Below are 23,738 nucleotides of genomic sequence, written 5' to 3'. Positions count from 1 at the left end.
AGATGTCAATTGAACATTCTGCCTCTGCCCCCAACATCTGGACGTCTAGCAATTCTGTAAAGTAACAATTTCAGTATTTTTGCATGTATGGTACTGTTGTGTTTCTCATTAGAGTATGGCAGTGCTACAAAGTACTTACCGATTCTCATTTCGAAATGTCCTAATGATGCTTGCCACAGTGTAGCGGCTCAGTTTAGGCTGAACCCGTTGGCCAGCTTCCCTCAGGGTCATCCCATGGTTGATGACATGGTCCACTATTGTAGCCCTGATGTCATCAGTTATTCTGTTTCTTACTCTTCTTACCCTTCCTCTTTCCCCTCCTCGTCCTCTTCTTGCTCCTCTTTGTCCTCTTCCTCTAACTTCCTCTAACCCTCTTGCTTCTTCACCTCCACGTCCTCTTCCTCCAACTTCTTCACCTCCACGTCCTCTCCCTCGGCCTCCTCTGATTCTCACTCTTCTCACTCTTACTGCTCCTTCCATTGTACTCCACATAGACAGCTTACCTGTGGCCTGTTTATAGTGCTTAGGCTGATTGCAAAGTGGACTAATTATCTAAAACAGTTTTCACATGTGAAAGTGTGCCAGACAGTTGGCAAAATAGTGTTAATGATAGCCATACATGTGTATAATTTTGCTAGGAGTGTGTTGGAAATTTGGTAATTGAGTGTAAGCAGTGAGTTGTGCCTACAGTTTTGCAAAGTGTGTGTTACAAAATTGCAAACTGAGTGCAAAGCAGTGTTTGTGCTTTTAGTTTTGCAAACTCAGTGAGTGGTTTTGCTATAAGTGTTAATAGTTTTAGGAATTGTGCTATAAGAATCACAGTTAGGGTTTAAGCATTCAGAAAAAACTGTAAGAGACTGGCTGTAAACGCGTGCTGATGTGAAGTGACTGCCATTGTCATAGCACAAATTAGCCTCTCGGCGATAATAACCCACATTTCTGTTACACAATGGATAACCACAAAGAAACGGTTTGTGTTCACTCTGATATCAGTGTGCTGATCTACAGTCTTACACTGCATAAACCAAGAGGCAGCTCAACATTATGCTGCAGTGGGGGGAAACTGCGATTTCCTCCCAGTGTCTGCTCCTTTATTTCACAAACTGTAATATTTGATAAACTCAGGTATTACTAATGACATTAATAAAGATTCTCATCTAGGTATAGAGCCTTCATTAATTTGATTAGTAGTACCTGTGTTTGCCTGTTAGTGTATGCCATTTTTGGCATTAAATAGTTCATCCTGAATTCAGCTTATTTACTTTTGAAAGAAAGTAAGCAATAAAAAAGCATTGGTGTGTCAGTGTTGAATAATAAATGTGAAATAGCTTGATAACAAAGTCAGGACAAAGAGGAATTTTCGGGCCGACTGGGCAAAAAGTGAATTTTTGTGTGTGTTAAATGAACAACATGACAAGTGGCAAAACAACTTGGGTTTAATGAGGTCATTATACAAGGCAGGGGAGCATCCAGCAGGAGAGATTCTCTCTTTACTGGCCTCCTGGCTGGGTCCCTCTCCCACTGTGAGGGGAGGCGGGGGTGTCACCCCCGCGTTTCATCCCACAGCCAATCATCATCTCTAATAAATGAACCTCCACAGGAAGTGACATGCTAGCGAACACTAATTACGCTCAGCAGGGGGAGGCTGGCTGCAATTAAGCCACATGCTAAAACCTTTGCCTACCAATGCCTGTGGAGGATCACCTGGCTCTTCAGTCCACAGAGAGTCAACTACTGTGTATGTGTCTATATGTGTGTGCATGCGATAGGCTGTTTTTGTGTTGGAGATAGATTGGTTTGGGGGGTCCGGCCCTGGTATTTAACGGTCTTTTAATTAGAATAAATCAAAGTGCTTTCATCTCAGTGAATGATGCAGAGATCTAAAGGGCAGGTAGACACCTTTCAGCATTTCCAGCCCTACTAAGAGGGGATGCCATTTACACTTATACAAACACTGGTGACAGGTGAGTGACAGGAAAGCAGAGGGAAATGTACAAAAAACAGTTCAACTCCAATTTAGCACAGTGGATTGTCCCAGCACAGAATTGGTAAGGGAGACTGGGGTAAAAAGAGCCTTTTTCTTTTTTAACTCGTGATATCCAAGATACGGGAAAATGAGTAAGCTGTACAATGAAAATGTACTGCTGTACAATGTAAACTGGACTGTTGACTCAATTTGCCCCACAGCATTTGCCTCAAATTATCTCTAGATAACAAACATCAAAAATATTTTAGACCTGGATACAGTTGCTTTGATGGAGCTGCCAAAAAGTTCATTATATTTCATGGCTGTCAGTGCACAGAACGTGGATAAACGTAGCCACTGGCTCATCTTATTCCACTCTGCTCCTACTACCAAGTTGTTTTCAGGAAGAACAGGATGTGATAAATCAAATATGGACGACTATTTTTAGTGTAATATGTTCAAAAAACATCCTTCTATGAGGAGAACACGCCACGACAGCATTGAGATTAGACTAAATGAGTTAACTGGTAGTCGGGTGGTCATCAGTTCCCCAAAGAAATACTAATGATGATCCCTTCACTGTAAGACTAAGCCTTGGCTGTGAAGTGTTTCTATTTTGGTCATGTGATAATGTGTCAGTGTTGATTCCAGCATGTTGTGCTGCCACCTGGTGGCCAAAGTATGAATGTAAACTCTAAAATTAAGAGTTTATTTTTCTTCTGCAAATGCAGTCTGAACCACTTTAAGAGAATTGTGAACAGGGTGAATAAAGGTGTTTCCAGTTCACTGGAAGAATGCACAGGAAAATAATTTACAATCCCTCAGAGTTGCTATTTATTCAAGTTGTCTATGATGCAGTCATGTTCAAATCTATGGTTTAAAAGTACCTCTAGAGCTGTTTTTGTACATAGCACTTACAATGAAGGGGAAAAGACAGATTATATGTTCATCACTGACACTTTTCACACACCTTTTGGTTTTATAAAAAAAAAAAAAAAAAAGCCATTTTTTAAATCTAACATAGCAAGTATCTGAGCTCAAGAACTGCTGCTGGCAGCTGTATTGGCGAACGCTAGGATGAAAAAGCTGAAAAAACAACAACCTATTAAAATGTTCAATATCTTTTTATTTACCCATGTGTTCATTTGAATTTCAGTTTCAGACACAGTGTTACACAAGCCCTGTGTTTGCATAGGTCTGATAATGAGGTAAAACATGGGAGTTGGCATTCTGCATTTCCCTTTTACAGATTACAATTCCCCAAGCAGTCACAATATGACACAGTATTTAGAAGCACCTAACAGTAATGCCAAATTATTACTGCTCCAAAGCCTGCGGTTACACGACCACCTTTTAAACCCTTCAGGGCATGAGAACTCAAAAAGACAATTTAAAAAAATTAAATTAAAGAAATTAAAAACTAAAGAAACGGAAAAAAGTCCCTCACAGCTCCTGCTACATATCAGACATGCACTTTTCACCATAAGAATAAACTTACAGCACGCATGCAGGTCTCTCTCTGGTTACTATCAGTCCAGTTAAAACCCATTATTATTCACAGATAAGAACTTCATTACTGGCATCTTTTCTTAATATAAGACATCCCTTCATGGCTAATTCGCTTTGAGAGGCATCATGTTTGGTACAATGGTTTCTTTGTAAACATTCATTTCTCATTGATTTTGTGAATAAATACTCCTTCATTTATAATTCTACCAACATAAGTAAAAGAAACTAAAAGCGGTTCAATTCAGAGCTCTAGCTTCAAAGTTGATAAAGCAGACACATGTAATACACAAAGCACTCATTATTAAGCCTAAATCTTAGGCTTAAAACATCTCTACTTTATAACTTGCTGTAATTATATAATTTTCCACATATTGCACACCAGTGTACGGCGTCAAGTATTCCTCGCTTATCACCTTTTTTACGACCTGGCACCGCACTGAAAAGATATTCTGAGGCAGTCTGTCACTGGATGTAAGCAGTGGTCCCCAATGCCTCCCTGAGCTTGTAGATTAGGCTCTAGAGAGAAGAAGTGCAAAAAAAATTTAATAAAATATAGGACGGTATTAAGATCTGTTTATTCCTACAGAGAGACATTTGGGAACACAAGACCACTTACCTGTTTGGCATTTTCTGTCCAGCAGATGGAGCCAAATCAGGTTTTCCTCGTTGCAAGGCATTGGTGGTAACCTGTGGGCCTTTCACAGGGTCCTGCAAGACAAGCGAGATGTTCCGCATTTAGTTCACTGTTGCAAAAGTACACACTTTACTTATTAATGCAGAAGAGAAGGATTTACCCCTGATTGTTTTTTGATAGGGCAAGGCGGTGGAGGTCTGTTTGGGGGGTTTGGTCTATTTTTGGGTACTGCTGAAAGCTGTGACGAGTTTTTGGCATCCAGGGAGCGTAAAGGTGGAGGTCTTATAGGTAGTGCAGAAGCCTGGTTGGGTTTCTGTCCTGGAGGGACAGGGGGAGTGCGGCCCCGAGGAGAGATCACTCTCTGGGGCTGTGGTGTCTGCTTTTGCTGCTCTCCTGCACACATTGGTACGGGAGGAGGCTTCCCTGCAGGACATACAATACCATTCCTGGGTAGAGGTGGGGCAGACGGGCTCGGATGCGGAGAAGGCTTCCCATGTGGAAAAGCACACAGATGACAAGTATTTTCAACATTTTATATGGTATTACATGACAGACATTACTGAGGTGGTCAAAGAGTGGGCTTATTTACCGAATTCTTTAGCAAGAATGTTGGGTTGGCATGACCGTTGGCACGACTTTCCGGATTAAGAGGCTTGACATCAGGTGCCTCGGAAGTGTGGATTTCATTCATTCTGGATGTTCGCACAACACAAAGCAAAAACGTTATCTGCGAAGTAAGTTTTTAGTGTTTAGCAACTTCAGAACTACATACTTTGGCACTGGTGGTGGAGCAGAAGGCTTCAGCGAGGGGAGCTTATGTCTGCCGAAGCGCCAAAAAGCAAAAGCAGCCAAACCCACCAAGAGAAGCAGAAAGGAAGTAAGGAGGGCTGTACCAATGCTTCCTGTTGGAATATAAAATAGACAAGAGTCAGAAAATAAACAAACACCAAAAAAATTGTTTTAACTGTAATTAACTGCACGTGAATGATTGATGCATGGGTCTCACTGCGGTGGATGACAGGCCCGCTGTCCACACTACCCCCTGATCCTTTCTGGTCGCAGAGAGGAGGAGCCCAGCCTGGATCACAGTGGCAGTTACGGTTGTTGTTGCACAGCTGGTAAGAGAATAAGTCACATTTTTTATGACTGAAGGAGAATCAGGGACAGGAAGTCAATGTTTTGTAACAAAATGTAGTAAAAAGGGTCTGCCGAAAAAAAAATTGTATAGTTTATGGAACATTTTACAGAGGTGACCATATTGCTGCATAATACAGCCGTGGTTTCCCATAAGTAAGATGCCTGAATGCCAAACCTTTACTTGTTTATGATATATATTTTTTTATATTGTTGTGTTGCTACTTTTAATTAAGCAAAGGATCTGGACCGTTCCTGCAGCGCTGCTTAGGGCTGCCAGCTTTCAGTAATTGTAGGCTAGCTGCCAAATCTTTCTCAGAAGTCCAGAGAAATCCATCAAACCAGCATCTCTTCTGTGACACACTGAAACTTACTCCGTGTCCGTGGCACTTGGCGTTGCATTCCCCCGCTCTGAGAAAAGATGCATTGCGGCATAATCCGTTAAAGCAAATCTGTTCAAACAAAAGAAGCGTGAGGAAGAACATTAGAGAAGCGCTTCGGGACAAGTTGCTTATCCCCTTTCAGGTGAAAACTGAAATCGCAGATGATCCATTTTCTCTGTCTGATCGAAACAGTTTTGTCTGCTTTGTTTGTGACTTAAGATCAGGTGAAAAAAAAGTAGTACTGGTACATGCTCTTTACTACTACTGCAAACTCTGTTTAGTACATTTTCATAACTCTCACCAAGTCTTCACCACACTTGGTGCCCGTCATGACCAGACCTGGATCCAAAGTGTCCCCCTGTGGCTCCTTTTCCTCCTTGTCAAGCTTGTACACATGTGTCCCCTTGCACATGATTCTTTTGTAGCCCTCAGTAACCGTGGTTTCTATGACAACCGCATTTTGCTCAATAGGCTTGGAGGCTGAAGCCAAACACTGGATTTTCCCACATTTAGCATTCCTGTCATGTAAACAGAAACCCCCACCCAAAACAACAAAGTTAGAGGGAGAGTTCAGTTGAGGGAGAAGTAAATGAAAGTGTGATTAGTTTGTTGCTGAATGTTTTGGTTTTCACCTGTCACTACAGCTCCTGTAATTCCCAGACTCATCTTTGCCACAATTCCCATACATATTGCCAGCTTCATTTACCCTCTTAAAGCACAGGTCAGGGGCCGGACGACCATCTGTGGTTTAATGAAAAACAACAACAAAAAAATGCACAGAAACATATTTAAAAGTGTGAGCTCACGCAAACACAATAACACACATGCAGACATAAAGTCAGGTTGTGTTATTTGACCGTCTGATGAAGACCAGATGGCATCCCTTACTGTTCAATGTGGCTCCTGTGGTACTACAAAGGCTCTGTCACCACATGAACATGGACGCTGTCCAATAACAATCCCTAGTCCTGTGACCCATCAAGGACTCATCTTTAAATACACCGAGCCTGACTGGATATTTATCTCTTTAACATTCGTTTCTTTATTTTAAAAAAAAGTCCAGAAACTTGGTATGACTCAAACCCCTCAAAGTCCTACAGATGAAAAGAAATGAGATATTATTTGTGCAGTCACTTCCTTAAAAAGTAGTGAGCTATTGTTCCTGTGGTTTTGGTATCTTAAAATAATACCAAGACCATTTTAAAGTTCAAAGCATGAGGGCATGCACCTTCAAACCATGTACAGTTTGTTAAATTTGACTGTCTCAGTTTTATTTTTGTTCATTTATTGTTCACTAAAAATACTGATTTAAAGTTAGTCTATAAAATATATGTATATAAACTTTAATAATCCTTTAATAATAAAGACAATTAACAAAAACAAATTTTTAGAAGCAAAACCACCTTTAGCAGAAATAAGTTGAAGTAGTTATTTTCAGTATGAGTTCATCAGTTTCAACATTTTGTGGAGGAGTTTTGGACGACTCTTTGTTACAATGTTGCTTCCGTTCACTGAGCTTTCTTTGAATTTGTTTATGTAAAATTCTCTTAAGTTCCCACCACATTTCATTCGGACTGAGTTCTGGACTTTGCCTGGACTATTCCAACAACTTGATTACTTTCTTGATTGTAGGATTATGTTAAAACACACCTGCATGTTCCAGACCAGCAAACTGCCAAAACTGTTGCTTTTATGAGGTGCTCAGACTTGTTGATGATCAATTAACCAAGTGTGTTTAAGTGAGGATAAACAGCAGTTAGCTATAGATGGAGAGTCCGCTTTACCCACCTTTTCCCCAAAGTGAGCGACACTGCTGCTCAAGGGTCAGACACATTCCGGTGTAACAATAGGCCTTCCCGCCTGCACATGATGTGCCATCCACTAAATAAAAATCTGCAGGACAAGACTCTGTTTTGCCGTCACAGAACTCAGGAAGGTCACATGACCCCGAGGGAGCACGGCACAGCACACCCGGGCTCTTCAGCTTCACAGTGAAAGACAAAAAGGAGGTTTTAAAAGAGTGAGTAATGACATAAATAAAGTTAGAAGAGTACAACATTTATTCTGTACTAGTGAGAATAAGGGCTGGTGATTTCCCATTTAAATAGTAAGATAAGATAAGATAAAAGATAAGATAGTATGTACACTAATACAGCGGTCCCCAACCTTTTTTGCGCCACGGACCGGTTTATGCCCGACAATATTTTCACGGACCGGCCTTTAGGGTGTCGCGGATAAATACAACAAAATAAAACTAGTACCGGTACCAAAAAAAAAGAAGATTTATTCATAACACACGTGAAAAGACCCAGGAAAACCGAGTTAACGATAAAAATGATAACAAAATAACGCTGAAAACCCTGAAAACCATACATTTCACACCTGAGCCTCAACTCTCGCGGCCCGGTACCAAACGACTCACGGACCGGTACCGGTCCGAGGCCCGGGGGTTGGGGACCGCTGCACTAATATATGTACCTTGCAGTTCTGACAGCAGACTCCGTGGGCACACTCAGCTCCAGCTTTCAGGGTACAGTTGTTGGCATTACAGCATGGACTTGTGCACTCCTGGGCAAAACGTGTTGTAGAGTCATGAAGCCTGGCAAAACCATCAAAAGAAAAACCCACAGTGCATACACAGAAACACCCACTGACCTCTTCTTCTCCACAGTCGCATTCTTCTCCGTCTTCCAGGTAACCGTTACCGCAGCGATGCCCTCCATACATTGTCCTGGTGTTGGGCAGGTTAAAGAGACACTTTCCTCCTCCAGAGCTCAGGTAGCTCTTCAGCTCCTTCATGTTGCAATCATTAAAGACTCGAGGAAAAGGATGCCTGAGCACGAGGTAAGGAAGAAATCAGGTTCGATTTTTTCTTTCATATTCTATCATTTATCCCCTTTCTCCTGGTTTAATGACTGCAATTTCTTGTACTGTGGCAAGCTGAATTTCATACCCAGTAGCAGCAGCCATGATACAGCCTCCGTCTTCTGCTTTCGCCTGGCAACAACCTGGAATGTCGTGGCTCATACCAAAGTTGTGTCCCATCTCATGCGCCATCGTGGCAGCAACGCCGACTGATAAATCTGAGTGGTCCTGTTCGACACAGCACGAGAATTTTAAGATCAGCAGAAATCAACGTGTGATTCTTTGACTTGATGCATGCTGATGTAGCGTAGCATCATCAAATTTAAATCTAAACACACTCGTCCCTCACCATGTTTACTCCGCCGGACTGGTATTCGGAGCACATGGCTTTGAGAGGTGCCAGCCCGATGGTCGTGCCCCGGAATGACTTCCCCCTGGAGACAAAAGAGAGCACTTGAAATTAGTTCCAAGTCGAGAGAATCCCGCTGGACTGCAACCGGTGTTTATTACTGTATTGTACAATGATTATGAAATGTACTAGAGTGAATGAGAAACACTGACGTGACCAACTGAGCATTGTCGTTGGGGAGACTGCGTAGCTGTTTCTGTCTCCAAGACAGGAACGCTGCCAGGGTGCTGTGCGGGTTATCGGAGACGCTGATCATGTCCTGGCTGGTCCACACCTCCAGACCAATTAGTGCCACACGGATATTTAAAGCTTTGTAGTACTATCGGTGTCGGCAGGGAAATATCAGGAATAAAAATAGGCATGTTAAACTCCAGTATCTGGGGTTTTTTCTTTTTTTTCTGGTTTCAAATCAGATGTTACCTTGTCAACTAGGTTGGCTGCTTCCACTAATTTCTGTTTCGTCTTGTCAAGATCAGAGTTGTGCTTCTCAAACTGCAACGACCATAAACCACAATGAACACACAGAAATAGGAACTCAACGTCTACACATCTGTTAAAATATCTTTCCTATAAAGGGTACATTTCACACTTGAAATAAAACAGGAAGTGAACCTTTTTTTTTTTGCAAGCGTTCTCCACAATTGGGTTTACTAGCAACTGCATGAAGTGGGAAGCTATACATAATGCAAACTTTACAGGTCATAAATGATAATGATGGCACACACCTAATCCCACATACGAAAAGCCACACTCCCCGCTACCACATCTTAATGGTTCACTGCAAAACTCCCCCAGTGTGGTTGCAAAGTCACCCAATATGAGTACATTCCCCACTGTCTTCTCACCTCAGTCTTGTCTGCAACTATGAGCAGCTCTACGTACTTCATATTCTGACTCACTTCCCTTTTTTCCTGACGAGAAAGACAACATAATCATGTTTTAGTAAATCTCAAAGAATGTCATCGATGAGGTTACTGCTACTGAGCTCACCCTCAAACCCTGTGGTGACATCATTCCCTTGATAAAGTCATTCAGCCCCTCCTCATGCTCCACTTTGCCATGGTGATGGTGGCAGTGACCCCCGGGGAGACGAACACTCTCGACTCGGAACACAGCATGCCGATCAGCATCCGTAGAAACGGGAAGAGGCTCTATCAGGTAGCTGATGCTCGTGTTCAGGGAAATTAGTCCTCTAGGAGGGAAAAACAGAGTCATATTCAGAAAATCAGCGATGTCTTAATATTTTTGTGACAGAAGGTCACGCTTCTCTGTTTCTCCATTGTTGTGTAAATAGAGATCAGCTAACATAAACAATCCTCTTCAAAAAGCCACTAATCATAACAGACACCTATACTCAAACACACACGATTGCATGCAGAGCAACGGGCCGTGCAGCTGCAGAAAACATCTGGAGAAGTCAGACGCCCACACGTCACCCCCCCTTTATGCTGTATTTGCATTCCCTCGCAGAATTTACATTAGCAGGAAGATAGTTATTCGCTCATCCTCCAGATGCAGAACATTAACCCAGAAAGAAATCACACACATGCACGACTAAGATGTTTGTCAGCCCTCACTAGTTCCTCCTCTGCTGCCTGCCTCTCCTCTCTCTCTCTCTCTCTGAGTGTCTCCAGCAGGAAGCAGCAGCTGCTCTGGAGGTGCATCAGGAGAACACACAAGATCTCCAGTACCGAGCTGTACTCAATGAACCAACACTGAAGCCAGTGACCTAATAAACTCGGAGACTACATCAGACAGTACACAGGGCTGTTTCCTGTAACATTATTTATTGAGGCACAGCTTGATCACAAGCGGAAGAAAGTCAAATTCATACATCTTTTACTCCCACTGCCCAGCTGTCGAATTCTCAGCACGTCTCTTTTGGATTTAAAAACCTATACTTGTGCAAGCACACTGTCATTTTGTTTCATAGACCTCTGAGTATATAAAACAGAAATACATGTTTTAGACAGGAAGTTTTAGAAACTTGTTTCTAGCAGTTTTTTTAAAAGCACGCAACCTATTGCTACTATAGATAAGCAAATGAATGAGCTGAGCGACCAGCTGATCAATATAATCTCTGCACAATCTAGTCGGTATCAAACAATTTCCTGTTTGTATAAGCACAGCTCTTTCCCCTGCCATCACATCTTTTAGCTGTTACCTCTGCTTTTTCAGAAATTGTTGACTTTACAGAAACATCCTCTTTTTTGTCCTTTCAGCTCTTTTCCTTGCCGGATAAATTTAAAGATTTTATCTATGGATGGAACATGTAGCTTTAAATGCTGTTTTTTCAAACAAACTTGAGAAACTTTTCTCTTACTCTGAGCCATCTACGTCCATCCATACTTGAGTTGGACTTAAATATATGTTACTGTGAAGTTTTATTACTTTTCATATTCTAAAGCATAGGTGTCAAACTCTGGCCCGCGGGCCAAATTTGGCTCGCAGCCTAATTACATTTGGCCCACGAAGCCATACCAAATTATTATTAGAGCTGGCCTACTGGTATTACACAGCTAATATATATATTGTTTAGTATTAAGCTTTGCTTGTTCCATATTCAGTTTTTCAGCAAAACTTGTTTGAGTCCATAAGAAGAGATTCATTCTTAAATCTGGAGGAAGATTTTTTTCCCAATAAATATTAATGTTAGCCTGCGACCTTGTTCCAGTTTTGAATTTTGGCCCACTGTGTATTTGAGTTTGACACCCCTGTTCTAAAGGGATGGTATATGAACAAGCTTGTTCATATACCATCCCTGTTCAGATGCGTGGTTTCCCCTGTCTTGAATCAACTTAATTTGACTTATAAAGCGCCAAATCAGAACAATAAACACTTCAAAAATGCTGCCTTAATACAGATCAAATTCCAACAATCAGATGACACTGTACGAGCAAGCACTTGGTGACAGTGGGAAGGAAAAACTTTTAACAGGAAGAAACCTCTGGTCGAACCAGAATCAGAGAGGGGAAAACAGAGATTAATTATAAATAATGATACCCAATGATTAAATGCACACAGAGTAAAAAGAGGTGACTGAAGAAGAAACAGTGCATCATGGGAAGCCGAACAGCGCAGGCCTGTTGGAGCATAACTAAGGAAGGGTTTAAAGTCACATGTTCCAGCCCTAACTACAGTGGGGCAAAAAAGTATTTAGTCAGCCACCGATTGTGCAAGTTCCCCCACTTAAAATGATGACAGAGGTCAGTAATTTGCACCAGAGGTACACTTCAACTGTGAGAGACAGAATGTGAAAAAAAAAAATCCATGAATTCACATGGTAGGATTTGTAAAGAATTTATTCGTAAATCAGGGTGGAAAATAAGTATTTGGTCACCTCAAACAAGGAAAATCCCTGGCTCTCACAGACCTGTAACGTCTTCTGTAAGAAGCTTTTCTGTCCCCCACTCGTTACCTGTATGAATGGCACCTGTTTGACCTCATCATCTGTATAAAAGACACCTGTCCACAGCCTCAACCAGTCAGACTCCAAACTCCGCCATGGCCAAGACCAAAGAGCTTTCGAAGGACACCAGGAAAAGAATTGTAGACCTGCACCAGACTGGGAAGAGTGAATCTACAATAGGCAAGCAGCTTGGTGTGAAAAAATCAACTGTGGGAGCAATCATCAGAAAATGGAAGACATACAAGACCACTGATAATCTCCCTCGATCTGGGGCTCCACGCAAGATCTCATCCCGTGGGGTCAAAATGATCATGAGAACGGTGAGCAAAGATCCAGAACCACACGGGGGGACCTGGTGAATGACCTGCAGAGAGCTGGGACCAAAGTAACAAAGGTCACCATCAGTAACACACTACAACGGCAGGGAATCAAATCCCGCAGTGCCAGACGTGTTCCGCTGCTGAAGCCAGTGCATGTCCAGGCCCGTCTGAAGTTTGCCAGAGAGCACATGGATGATACAGCAGAGGATTGGGAGAATGTCATGTGGTCAGATGAAACCAAAGTAGAACTTTTTGGTATAAACTCAACTTGTCGTGTTTGGAGGAAGAAGAATACTGAGTTGCATCCCAAGAACACCATACCTACTGTGAAGCATGGGGGTGGAAACATCATGCTATGGGGCTGTTTTTCTGCCAAGGGGACAGGACGACTGATCCGTGTTAAGGACAGAATGAATGGGGCCAAGTATCGTGAGATTTTGAGCCAAAACCTCCTTCCATCAGTGAGAACTTTGAAGATGAAACGAGGCTGGGTCTTCCAACATGACAATGATCCAAAACACACCGCCCGGGCAACAAAGGAGTGGCTCCGTAAGAAGCATTTGAAAGTGGAGTGGCCTAGCCAGTCTCCAGACCTCAACCCCATAGAAAATCTGTGGCGGGAGTTGAAAGTCCGTGTTGCTCGGCGACAGCCCCAAAACATCACTGCTCTTGAGAAGATCTGCATGGAGGAATGGGCCAAAATACCAGCTACTGTGTGTGCAAACCTGGTAAAGACCTATAGTAAACGTTTGACCTCTGTTATTGCCAACAAAGGTTATGTTACAAAGTATTGAGTTGTATTTTTGTTATTGACCAAATACTTATTTTCCACCCTGATTTACGAATAAATTCTTTACAAATCCTACCATGTGAATTCATGGATTTTTTTTTCACATTCTGTCTCTCACAGTTGAAGTGTACCTCTGGTGCAAATTACTGACCTCTGTCATCATTTTAAGTGGGGGAACTTGCACAATCGGTGGCTGACTAAATACTTTTTTGCCCCACTGTATATGCTTTGTAAAAAAATGAAACTTTTAAGCCTAATCTTAAATATAGAGAGACTGTCTGTCTCCTGAATCCAAACTGGGAGCCAGTTCCACAGACAAGGGGCCTAAAAGCTGAAGGCTCTGGATCCCATTCTACTACCCTAAGAACCACAAGTAAGCCTGCAGTCTCAGAGCAAAGTGCTCTAATTGGGTGATACAATACTATGAGTTCCTAAAGATAGGATGGGACTGATTATTCAAGACCAATGTAATTTAATGAAAGGCTTGTTCATTGGAGGGATTTAATGAATAATAATGAATATGAATAATATGAAATATGAATAAGAAATATTTTTTATTACCTGAGCCCTGAACAAGTGCTGACAGCAACGCTGGAGCCTTCCATTCCCTGAACCTCGCCATGGTAGAAACAGTGTCCCTGAAAAACAACATTTTCATTCATCACACACTGACCTTTTAATGTAAGCAGAAGTAGTAGTATTTATGCCAAAACCTGTCACTAACTGTTTATTACCCTCCTCCCACTTGACTTGATCAACTACACTGATGTTTATCAGTTAAGACTCCACTCCGCAGCTTAAGAGCATGAAACTATCTCGCAGACTCACAGTGCTGGGTCGAGAAGAGGACTTGCGCGCTCCATTGGGTGTGTACCATATTTCCTGATATCCAGGGGCCAACAGCTGCCTGGGTAAAAAAAACACAAACTCAGGGACAACAAAATATTCTGTATTTTGTGACAGTAATACAGTCTATGGAAACAACAATATTGTGAAAAGATGGTGAAATACAAAACTGCAGGAAGCTGAGAGGTTAGCAGAGGACAGACTCTCTGCAACAGCCCACAGCTCGTAAAACATTCACTCTAATACAGGCACTCCCCAAAAAAACAAAGTGCTTTAAAGATTTAAACAAAGAGCCTATTGGTGACAAGAAAGCACAGGAGAATGTGGGAAACTGTAATCAAAGCCATATGTACCTTCCCCCAGTGATCCTTTTTACTTCTTGGCGAGTACTAGTCTATTGCTGAAGCAAGAGATGATAACTTCCCTATGCTGACAGTTTCAGTTGTTGGCATGTCCTGACTGCATTTGTTTGACAGATGGATTATTTACAAGTGCTCTTGAGCTTCTTTGCTATTTTTCAGGCTGTGAAGCAGAAACATGCCACCATGACACCGAAAGCTTTCTTTGGATAAAGTATCATAATCCTCTTATTTTCTATTTATCTGTATCAGCACAATTAAGTCCATTGTTTATTGCAAACCATTCTTCCTGTTTTCAGTCAACTTTAAACTTTAAGTCATCTTCATCTCCTCAGGCCAACTCAGCAACTGGCTGTAACTGCAGAGAAACTCAAGCACATCTACTCATGTTGTTTCCTGCAGAATTAAACTGCAGGAGTTTGACTCAAACAGACCAAAGATCTTAAAGATTTCCTTATTATCAATGCTTCTTCATTTATTTTTAATCTGGTGGCTTTTAAGGGAAATAGAAAAATAAAAATGTAATCTTCTTGTAAATATGCCTCAGCCAAATTTGATTTCTGAAGTTAAATGAGAAGATCCTTAACACTGCCATATATTTCAACGAGGAACAAATGATTAAACTGCTGGAAATTATGTTCTGCCCAAAGGCAAAAAAAAGCCCATCTACCTCCCAATCCAAGACCTTGGATAGATATTGTACCTAAGGGATGTTTCTGAGTCACTTGATTTAGCCCTAACTATACCTATAAGCTTTATCGAGGATAAGAATGGCTTCTAATCTGACTATCTGACCAGGAAGGCAAATTAGCACAGATCCACCAGTGTTAAACTCATTGAAAGGATGATGCAAATTTTCTTTTCCATCCCTGTTAGATGCCAAGAAGGAAACAAGCCTTTTAAGACAATGACAGCCTGCTGATGAGAATTTGAAATAAAACAAGCAAAGACACAAATGACTACTTTTAACAGATTAGGACTCACAGGAAGAAGGGGCTGGCTAACCACATAGACATATAGGAACTCTAAAGGGGGACCTCAAAATGATCAGTGGGAGGTATGATGTCAGCATGAACAGGGTCATGTTGTGATTTGAGCTAAATGTCATTTATATCTGTAATTCCACCAGTTTTCCAGCTTCCCTAACTTCCTGAAGACATTTCCCATTCTCATCCTCTGTGTCAACTGTAGGCCAATTAATGACATTAGATGACTGAACTTTATCCTGCTGCTGTTCCAGAGTCATTTCTTCCATGATGGAACCACATAAGTACTCCACTTCTGTTCTCCCTTATCCTCACTTGACAGTCAGCTGCAGTTTCTGAGCTGAATCTTGCTATTCCTTGGGGACTCATTTTAATGAAAGTTTTAATGAAAAGTCTAATCCCAGCAATGTATTTGTAAGTTACTTTGGTATCGTTGATGGTAGCCTATGCTTAAGAAATAGAAATGACTTAAAACATGGCAAAATAACAACTAAAAATCTCACAATATGCTGCACGGTAGACAGATTTAGGACCCAATATTCGTGATGTTACATCTGATGTTGAAGCCCCGAGGCCTGTGTCGAGCAAAGGGGGGCGTGTCCAAATGAAGCCTGTGTCGAGGCCCGTATCGTTCTGCAGCACGTGACCATTAAGGGTCCACAAATTTGGGGGCATTTTATATAATATCTCCCAATAACAACATACATCTTCTCAAATCAATCTCAGAGCGGACGGTTATATTACCTCTGCCTTTTGGTGAAGCAATTGGAAAGATTCAGCACATTCATGGTGATTTATCACACCATCACTAACTACTGTGCAGGACTCCAGAGACCGTGGCTGAACTCAAAATAAGGAAATTTATCACTGGAATGCGCAAAAAATTCAAAACAAAGCTGGGCTCCAGCCAAAAGTAAGTTAAATACGCATGAGGTAATTAGGGAACCATTATACAGCTGAGGAAAATGAAACACGGGTGAAAAGAATCTAAGTAACAAGACAAGGGGACCCAAAACTGAACACAATACACACAAGACTATTCAATTCAATTCAATTTTATTTATATAGCGCCAAATCACAACAAATGTCGCCTCAAGGCGCTTCATAGATACAGAGAAAAGCCCAACAATCATATGACCCCCTATGAGCAAGCACTTTGGCGACAGTGGGAAGGAAAAACTCCCTTTTAACAGGAAGAAACCTCCAAGAGAACCAGGCTCAGGGAGGGGCGGCCATCTGCTGCGACCGGTTGGGGTGAGAGAAGGAAGACAGGATAAAGACATGCTGTGGAAGAGAGACAGAGATTAATAACAGATACGATTCAATACAGAGAGGTCAGTTAATACATAGTGAGTGAGAAAGGTGACTGGAAAGGAAAACTCAATGCATCATGGGAATCCCCCGGCAGCCTACATCTATTGCAGCATAACTAAGGGAGGATTCAGGGTCACCTGGTCCAGCCCTAACTATATGCTTTAGCAAAAAGGAAGGTTTTAAGCCTAATCTTAAAAGTAGAGATAGTGTCTGTCTCCTGAATCCAAACTGGAAGCTGGTTCCACAGAAGAGGGGCCTGAAAACTGAAGGCTCTCCCTCCCATTCTACTTTTAAATACTCTAGGAAGTAGGGACTGGCAAAATAAGACAGGAAGTAACAAAACATGAATACGCCTACACCGCCTACACATGAGCTCAGGGGAGGCTGATAAAAATAACAGGTGACAAAACCAAAACGCCCAAAATACTAATCGATAATACACTAGACTAGGACTTAATCATAACCACAAACATAGAACTCCAGAAATCTATAATTACAACAACACTGAAAAACTCTTAACTGAGGACAAAAAACAATGAACTCAAAAGACAGAGTCAATGACTGAGCAATCGTGACATAAAAGTTGACTTTACAGCACTTCTAACTGTAAGATCTAAGGTGTGCATTAATGATGAGCTTGTTACAACCACAGAAACCAGAGAATAACAACCTGCGGGTGTGTCTCAGTTTCATTTCTAATCACCAACGTCTCCAGAAGTTGGAGCTCAGTGAGAGAAAGAAATGAAAATACTGTACAGGGTTCAAGTAAATGGACAACCTGCAGGGTGGTGAAACATATTAGAATAACTGAAATAGAAAGATAAATATCACTTAGTTAGTCATTTGTAATTGTAATTAAATGAAATACTGCAGATAATTAAAAACTTTTACACCCTTTATTAAATCAGTAATAATTTGGCCAGATATGCAATTTAATGGCACCACAAAGCCCCGAGTCAACTGCCGTGAAACTCTGCAGCAACACTTTTGGAATACCCCAAAGCTTTATGTATTCTGCTGAATACTGTGACAGCTTTCAAGTAGAGACTGGAATTAAAAAAAAAAGAGCTTTGTCCAATGGCGGTCAGCAGCAGCGACTGGATGTCATCCAGCGCTTGGACAGATGCTGTGATTGAGGAGCCTGGCGATGCCTGAATCACGGCGGTCTGGCAGTGAAGCTGAGACAAAGGCCTGGTTCAGCCTCAAGAGGAGAAAGAAGGGATGAGGGAAGAGTAATGCTAATGTACTTGAGAGATAAAGAAGGGGGGAGCGAGAGGGAATTTGGGGTAATGCTTTAAGGGTCAGTGGGTCACATTCTCTCATAGTATCAGATGACATCACCACATAGAGCTGGAAGACGGGGAGGAGGGGGAAGGCTGATGCAAAGTCAAATTACCTCTCAGCAACAGATGATGAAGAGGCTTTTATTGCAGATGGAGGCTAACGTTCTGCGTGTGCGGAGCCTCGGTTGAACACACACACACACAGGCTAACACGGAGGCCTAGATTAATGCATCTAAGCAAACAGGACGCCTGTGAAACTAAACATAGACACAAGGGAAACAAGGACAAGCAAATCCATGAACCCACTCTCTGTTCAACAGACCTGCAATCCATCAGATCTGCGCTTTCAAGTCATGTTTGTGTTCTTTTTGGGGGTGCACAAATATGTCTGCGAGTGTCGTCTGTCTGCGTGTGGCCGCAGACGCCCAAGCCTGACCGCGGGGAACATGTGGGAATGTATATTTGGATTAAAGCCCTGGGGGGATATCAGACGAGGTGAGAGAAGGGGGGAGAGAAGGAGAAAGAACGGGGTGCACATTTTTTAAGTTGGCCAGTGGAAAGACATAAGGTGTGGGCATGATGACAAGGGACAAGAGGGGAAAGGAAGGAGAGGAGAAACAGTATAGTGTGATCTTCCCATGAGAGTGCTTAATTCAGATTAATGCACTTAAGGGTGTGCAGGAAGGACATTAAAGAGGAGAACAGAGAAAGTCAGGCGGAGGAGGAAGCAAGAGTGTCGGCACATTCTGAACCAGAACTGACCAGAGAATCTCTGCTTTCCTCTTTTCATGACTTTCAACACCTCAAGCTCATCGTTCAGTTTCTTACTGTTTCCTGCCTCGCTCACTCTGTTTTTACATCCTTTTCCTGCTACCTGAGTCAGCACTCACTATGGCCCCTGCCTTGCTCTTAACTGAATTAACCCTCTGCTGGTGCACTACAGTCTTTCATTAGGATAAAAGCTCAGGCAGCCACTTATACACAACCACACCAGTGAAGTATAAATGCTAAAGAGCTACACAGATACACACACATTCAAAAACATGACCAGGGAGGACAGAAATGGATTGAGTGTTGACTCGAGCCATGGGAAGGGGGCTGATGCCCACATAAACTCACAGTTATGTTTTCCCCTAAGATTTGAATAAGTGATTTAAGGAGGACAGCTGGAGCTCTCACATCGTTTTCTTTTTTTATTTAATTGAATTGAATTCTCGTCCGGTTTTAGGTGCAATGAGGACATAAGGGAGTAACCAGGACACAGGGTGGACGCTGGCAGCATTTTCTCTGGCTTGTCTCCAAAATCAGACATTAATCTCCCTTGGCATAAACTGCATTCTGCCTTAGCCCTGACTCAAGTCCCACATTAGACCAGCAAAGGATAAATAGAAACAGGGTAGGCTAATCCACAATAGCATTCTCTGTGGGGCAACAGAGTTGGTGGGCAACACTGCTAAACTCAGCTAAACAATGAATATACAAAAGAAGCTGCAAGTTTTCTTTGAACCTGCAGCACCGCTCATGCAGTGCACTGTACAGGAAATATGAGCTGAGGTGAACTGAAGCCTCGTTTTTTGTTTGTTGTTTTAACCAATGTTAAACTGTCTTCTGACTTCAATACCTACATCCACATAAGCAAAAACAGCAGAAAATGGTTGCCTGGATGCATGGATGGAATATTTGCATCATTTGTTCAGCTCAATACAGCTCTCAGACACAGTACATTAAAGAATCAAAACATTTCGTTTTATAATAAAGTGTGTGCATCACAGGATACACTGCTTCAGTAACTAAATCCAGCTTTTCAGAAAAAAGTAAATATCTTTACAGAAATCTCTGTAACTCTGACTGCGGCAGAAAAAAACTGTTATGAGTTCATCCATTCTCACAGCTTCTCTGTTGCACAAAAAATGAGAAGTTTCACAAAAGAACACATGTTTCACAATATTTTTTCCTGTCCTGAGTACCGAGCGGGGATTGTAGTTCCTCTTTCTTAAGAAAAAATTGTAACATATTTTATTTGCACCATTCAACACCTTGTTGAAGGGTTTTGTGGCGTATCTTCTTCAGTTACTCTCTTACCACACATGCACAGGCGAAATACCTCACTCAGGAGGAAATGTAAGTGAGTGACCACCTGCTGGGTTTGGAGAACAGGGGGCAAGATCCCCTCAGGGGACAGTCAGTCAGACATGGTGGAGTCGGGGCTTGTTAGTATTTGTGTGCCTAGGAGTCAATGAATGACAGAGACGGTATGCAATCGAGGGTAAAAACGGACTTCATTCCTAATATTCCTAAAAGCTTCCCGGTCCACTTGTGCGCTGGCTCGAATACAAAAGTGATAAACCGCAGCTCCGTTGTTACCACTGATATCTCAAGAGCTGCAACCCCCCCCCCTCCCCCCCTCCCCCCCAAGCTAGCACACAGTCTATTAAACAGATGAGACACCAAGCTCCCTTCCTATCACCAATCCATTGTTACTGGACAGGAACCGCTCCATCAGATTAGAGGGCGTTAGATGCAGAGGCACAATCCTCACTTCCTGATTGCCTCATCATGCCCTGGTTGAACGGATCGGGTGTCATCCCTCTAGTGTCCAAAAACCATCAGCCTGCTTTCCTCTGCTCATCCCCCTTCTCAGCACCCCCTCAAGGGGCGCTGACCTTATAAATGCGTCTATGTGACAGTTAACATCTGGCCAAATAAACAGAGGTATGGAAAGGGCATGTTGTGGAAGTCAAAGGAACAATGTCGATGAGTGATTTAATCGGCTCCTCTAAACTACTGCTTTACTGATTTTGCATGGAAAGATAAGGCTGGTGTTGAAAACTCAAGTTACTCACTCATTTTTCTCTAATAGTAGTCTGAGCTCCTGGCCCTCAGCTGTGATGAGAACCTGCGCCTCTGCTGGATGCTGGAAGCAAAACATTAAATGCATACTAATCAGTGAGAAGAAGTGACAGTGCCAAGGAAGTATTTCCCCTTTTCCTGATTTCTTAGTTGTTTTTTTGTTTTTTGTTTTTTTTTTTTGCATATTTGTCACACTTGTATGTTTCAAATCATGAATTAATTGTGATTCAACACGTGTTCTGGAAAGCTGAGTTCAATTTTATTTGCCACACTCTATAAGCCCCAATTACTGCTAGACCCTGTCTGAAAAAGTGAAGTAGGCTAAAAGATCTCAAAAAGCAACAAATAAAACTGTAATCTAAAGAAACAGAGTCACTGACATTTATCAGTCTGGAAAGGGTTGCAAAGCCATTTCTAAGGCTTTAGGACTCCAGTGAATCATGGCGAGAGACATTGTATGGATGAAATGGAGAAAACTTTGAAGTGGTAAACTTTCCCAGGAGTGACCAGCCTCCCGAATTTACCCCAAAAGCGCATACTTGACTCATCCAGGAGATCACAAAAGACCCCACAACAACATCTAAAGAACTGCAAGCCTCATTTTCCACAGTTAAGGTCAGCGATTATGATTTAACAATAAGAAATGGGTAAAACGGCACAATGGGGGAGTTCCAAACTGAAAACCACCGCTGACCACAAAAAACACAAAGGCTCGTCTTACTTTTGCCAAAGAATATTATAATGATCCCCAAGACTTGTGGGAAAACATTCTGTGGACTGATGAGACAAAAGCAGAACTTTTTGGGAGGTTTGAGTCCAGTTACATCTGGTATGAAACTAACGCAGTACTTCATATTTCATAAAAAGAACATCACAGCAACCAGTCAAGCGTGGTGGTGGTAGTAGTGTGATGGTCTGGGGCTGCTTTGCTGCTTCAGGACGACTGCCCTCATTGATGGAACCATGAATTCTTTTCGCTACCAGAAAATCCTGAAGGAGGACGATCAGCCATCAGTTCGTGCCTTGAAGCTCAAACACACTCGAGTTATGCAGAAGGACAATGATCTATCTACAAGACACCAGTAAGTCCACCTCTGAATGCCTAAAACAACTAAATGATGGTTTTGGCGTGGGCTAGTTAAAGTCTGGACTTAAATTAGATGGAGATGCTTTGACATGACCCTCCAATCTGTCTGAAATAAAACCATTCTGCAAAGTTGAGTGGGCAAAATTCCTCCACAGTGATGTTATTGCAAACGCTTGATTGCAGTTCTTGCAATCTGATGGTGCCATAACTAGTTATTCGTTTTAGGACCAGGTGGGCTTTGATAGCTTTTTCTCTCAATAAGCGATAGTTTAAAATCATTTAAAACCTGTTTTTTTATTTACTCTGGTTATCTTTGCCTGATCCCTTTGTTTGATCTGAAACATTTAAGAGTGAGAAATATGCAAAAAATATAAGAACTCAAGAAGGGGGCAAGCACTTTTTCACAGCAATGGTTTACACAAAGGTTTTATATGAAAGCTGGATGTGTGTCAGTGCGTCTAAAGCATTTTGTTTGTCAGAAGGACAAAGAGCGAGACAAATTCACCTCTTTGTTGTCAGACCTCTTGTGTCTGAGAGGATGCAGCCATATGGGATAAGTAATCTCATAACTCTCCACGTTCTCAAGGATGCTTTCCAGCGAAGCCTGTTTGGTTTCTTCTGATTGGAAACACATGGAACGGAGGGAAAAGGTTGAAAATACCACAGAATGAGAGTTAGCGTCTTATCTTTGATGCTAGTTAAGAAACAACACTGGAGATCCACGTTGTCGTCTACATAACCGACACACACCTGATGCAACCATTTAAACAGGAATGCATCCCTGCGCAAAACAACAGTCGTCTATTCAAAGCAGGCATCCAGATTCTAGTTGTGCCGGGGAACACTTGTACTCACCATTGTAAACAGCGGCTTCAGACACAGCAGCAGCGACGGCACAGTAGAGGACAACTATGAGGCACACACACACACAGCACCGCGCGGCATAGGGAGGTGGTGATGGTGGTGGTGGAGGACGCGCTCCTGGACGCATTCTAAAAACAAACGGCTCCCGGTGAAGTCGCTCAGCAGAGGCATAAATGTGCGGTGATCCGGCCCGGTTGCTTCACATCACAGAGGCAAACGGTGAGATGCTGGCACACCATTTTGCCTAACCACTCCCCTTCGACAGACAGAGAGGACGATGAGCCGAGACGAGGCAGACTTGCAATCAGGAACAAACGTTCGAGCGAGAAGGAAATCACGATCACAGCGCTTTTTTAAGTGAAAATCTATAAACGGGATTATTTAAAAAAAATATATCAATTTAGCGCGTTTAATTGATTCTAGAAGTCTTGAAATGGTTATTTTAGCACTATTTGCACCACTTCAAAGGATATTCTACTGTACTTCCACAAATTTGAAAGACAAATCAGTGGCAAAAGTGACAGAAATACCAGATCATGTTTAATTCAACTCTGTTTGATTTATATAGCCCCAAATCACAATAACACTCGTCTTTATATTATAAGGTTACCCTAAAATAGTACAGAAAAGACCCCGACAATCAGACGACCCCTACGAGTAAGCACTTGGCGACGGTGGGAAGGAAAAACTTCATTTTAACACGAAGAAACCTTCGCCAGAACCACGCCA

At 42.1% G+C, this 23,738-nt stretch overlaps 1 protein-coding gene across 2 annotated transcripts; it reads right to left on the bottom strand.

The window, feature by feature from the left end:
• Positions 1 to 1,771: 1,771 nt before the first annotated feature.
• adam19b (ADAM metallopeptidase domain 19b) lies at positions 1,772 to 23,361 on the bottom strand. 2 transcript variants are annotated; one of them, XM_085172113.1, is made up of 23 exons: positions 23,001 to 23,361; positions 22,651 to 22,760; positions 21,052 to 21,122; positions 14,248 to 14,326; positions 13,981 to 14,057; positions 9,891 to 10,092; positions 9,746 to 9,811; positions 9,321 to 9,392; positions 9,053 to 9,219; positions 8,841 to 8,925; positions 8,580 to 8,719; positions 8,282 to 8,459; positions 8,105 to 8,194; positions 7,415 to 7,610; positions 6,259 to 6,367; positions 5,928 to 6,144; positions 5,618 to 5,695; positions 5,116 to 5,224; positions 4,882 to 5,011; positions 4,699 to 4,801; positions 4,270 to 4,596; positions 4,092 to 4,183; positions 1,772 to 3,991 (listed from the first exon to the last, which is right to left on the bottom strand). In XM_085172113.1, the coding sequence occupies exons 1-23, from the start codon at positions 23,134 to 23,136 to the stop codon at positions 3,985 to 3,987; spliced, it is 2,841 nt and encodes a 946-aa protein (XP_085028239.1). In that variant the 5' UTR covers positions 23,137 to 23,361; the 3' UTR covers positions 1,772 to 3,984. The 2 variants fall into 2 exon arrangements, with proteins under 2 accessions (XP_085028239.1, XP_085028230.1); XM_085172104.1 differs by having other exon boundaries at positions 22,651 to 22,763; positions 23,001 to 23,360.
• Between the last annotated feature and the right edge of the window lie 377 nt (positions 23,362 to 23,738).

Source organism: Neolamprologus multifasciatus, chromosome 2 (assembly GCF_963576455.1).
Source record: "Neolamprologus multifasciatus chromosome 2, fNeoMul1.2, whole genome shotgun sequence".
Lineage (NCBI taxonomy): Eukaryota > Metazoa > Chordata > Actinopteri > Cichliformes > Cichlidae > Neolamprologus > Neolamprologus multifasciatus.
The sequence above is the reverse complement of the archived record's forward strand: the minus strand, read 5'-3'. Positions and strand labels throughout refer to the sequence as shown.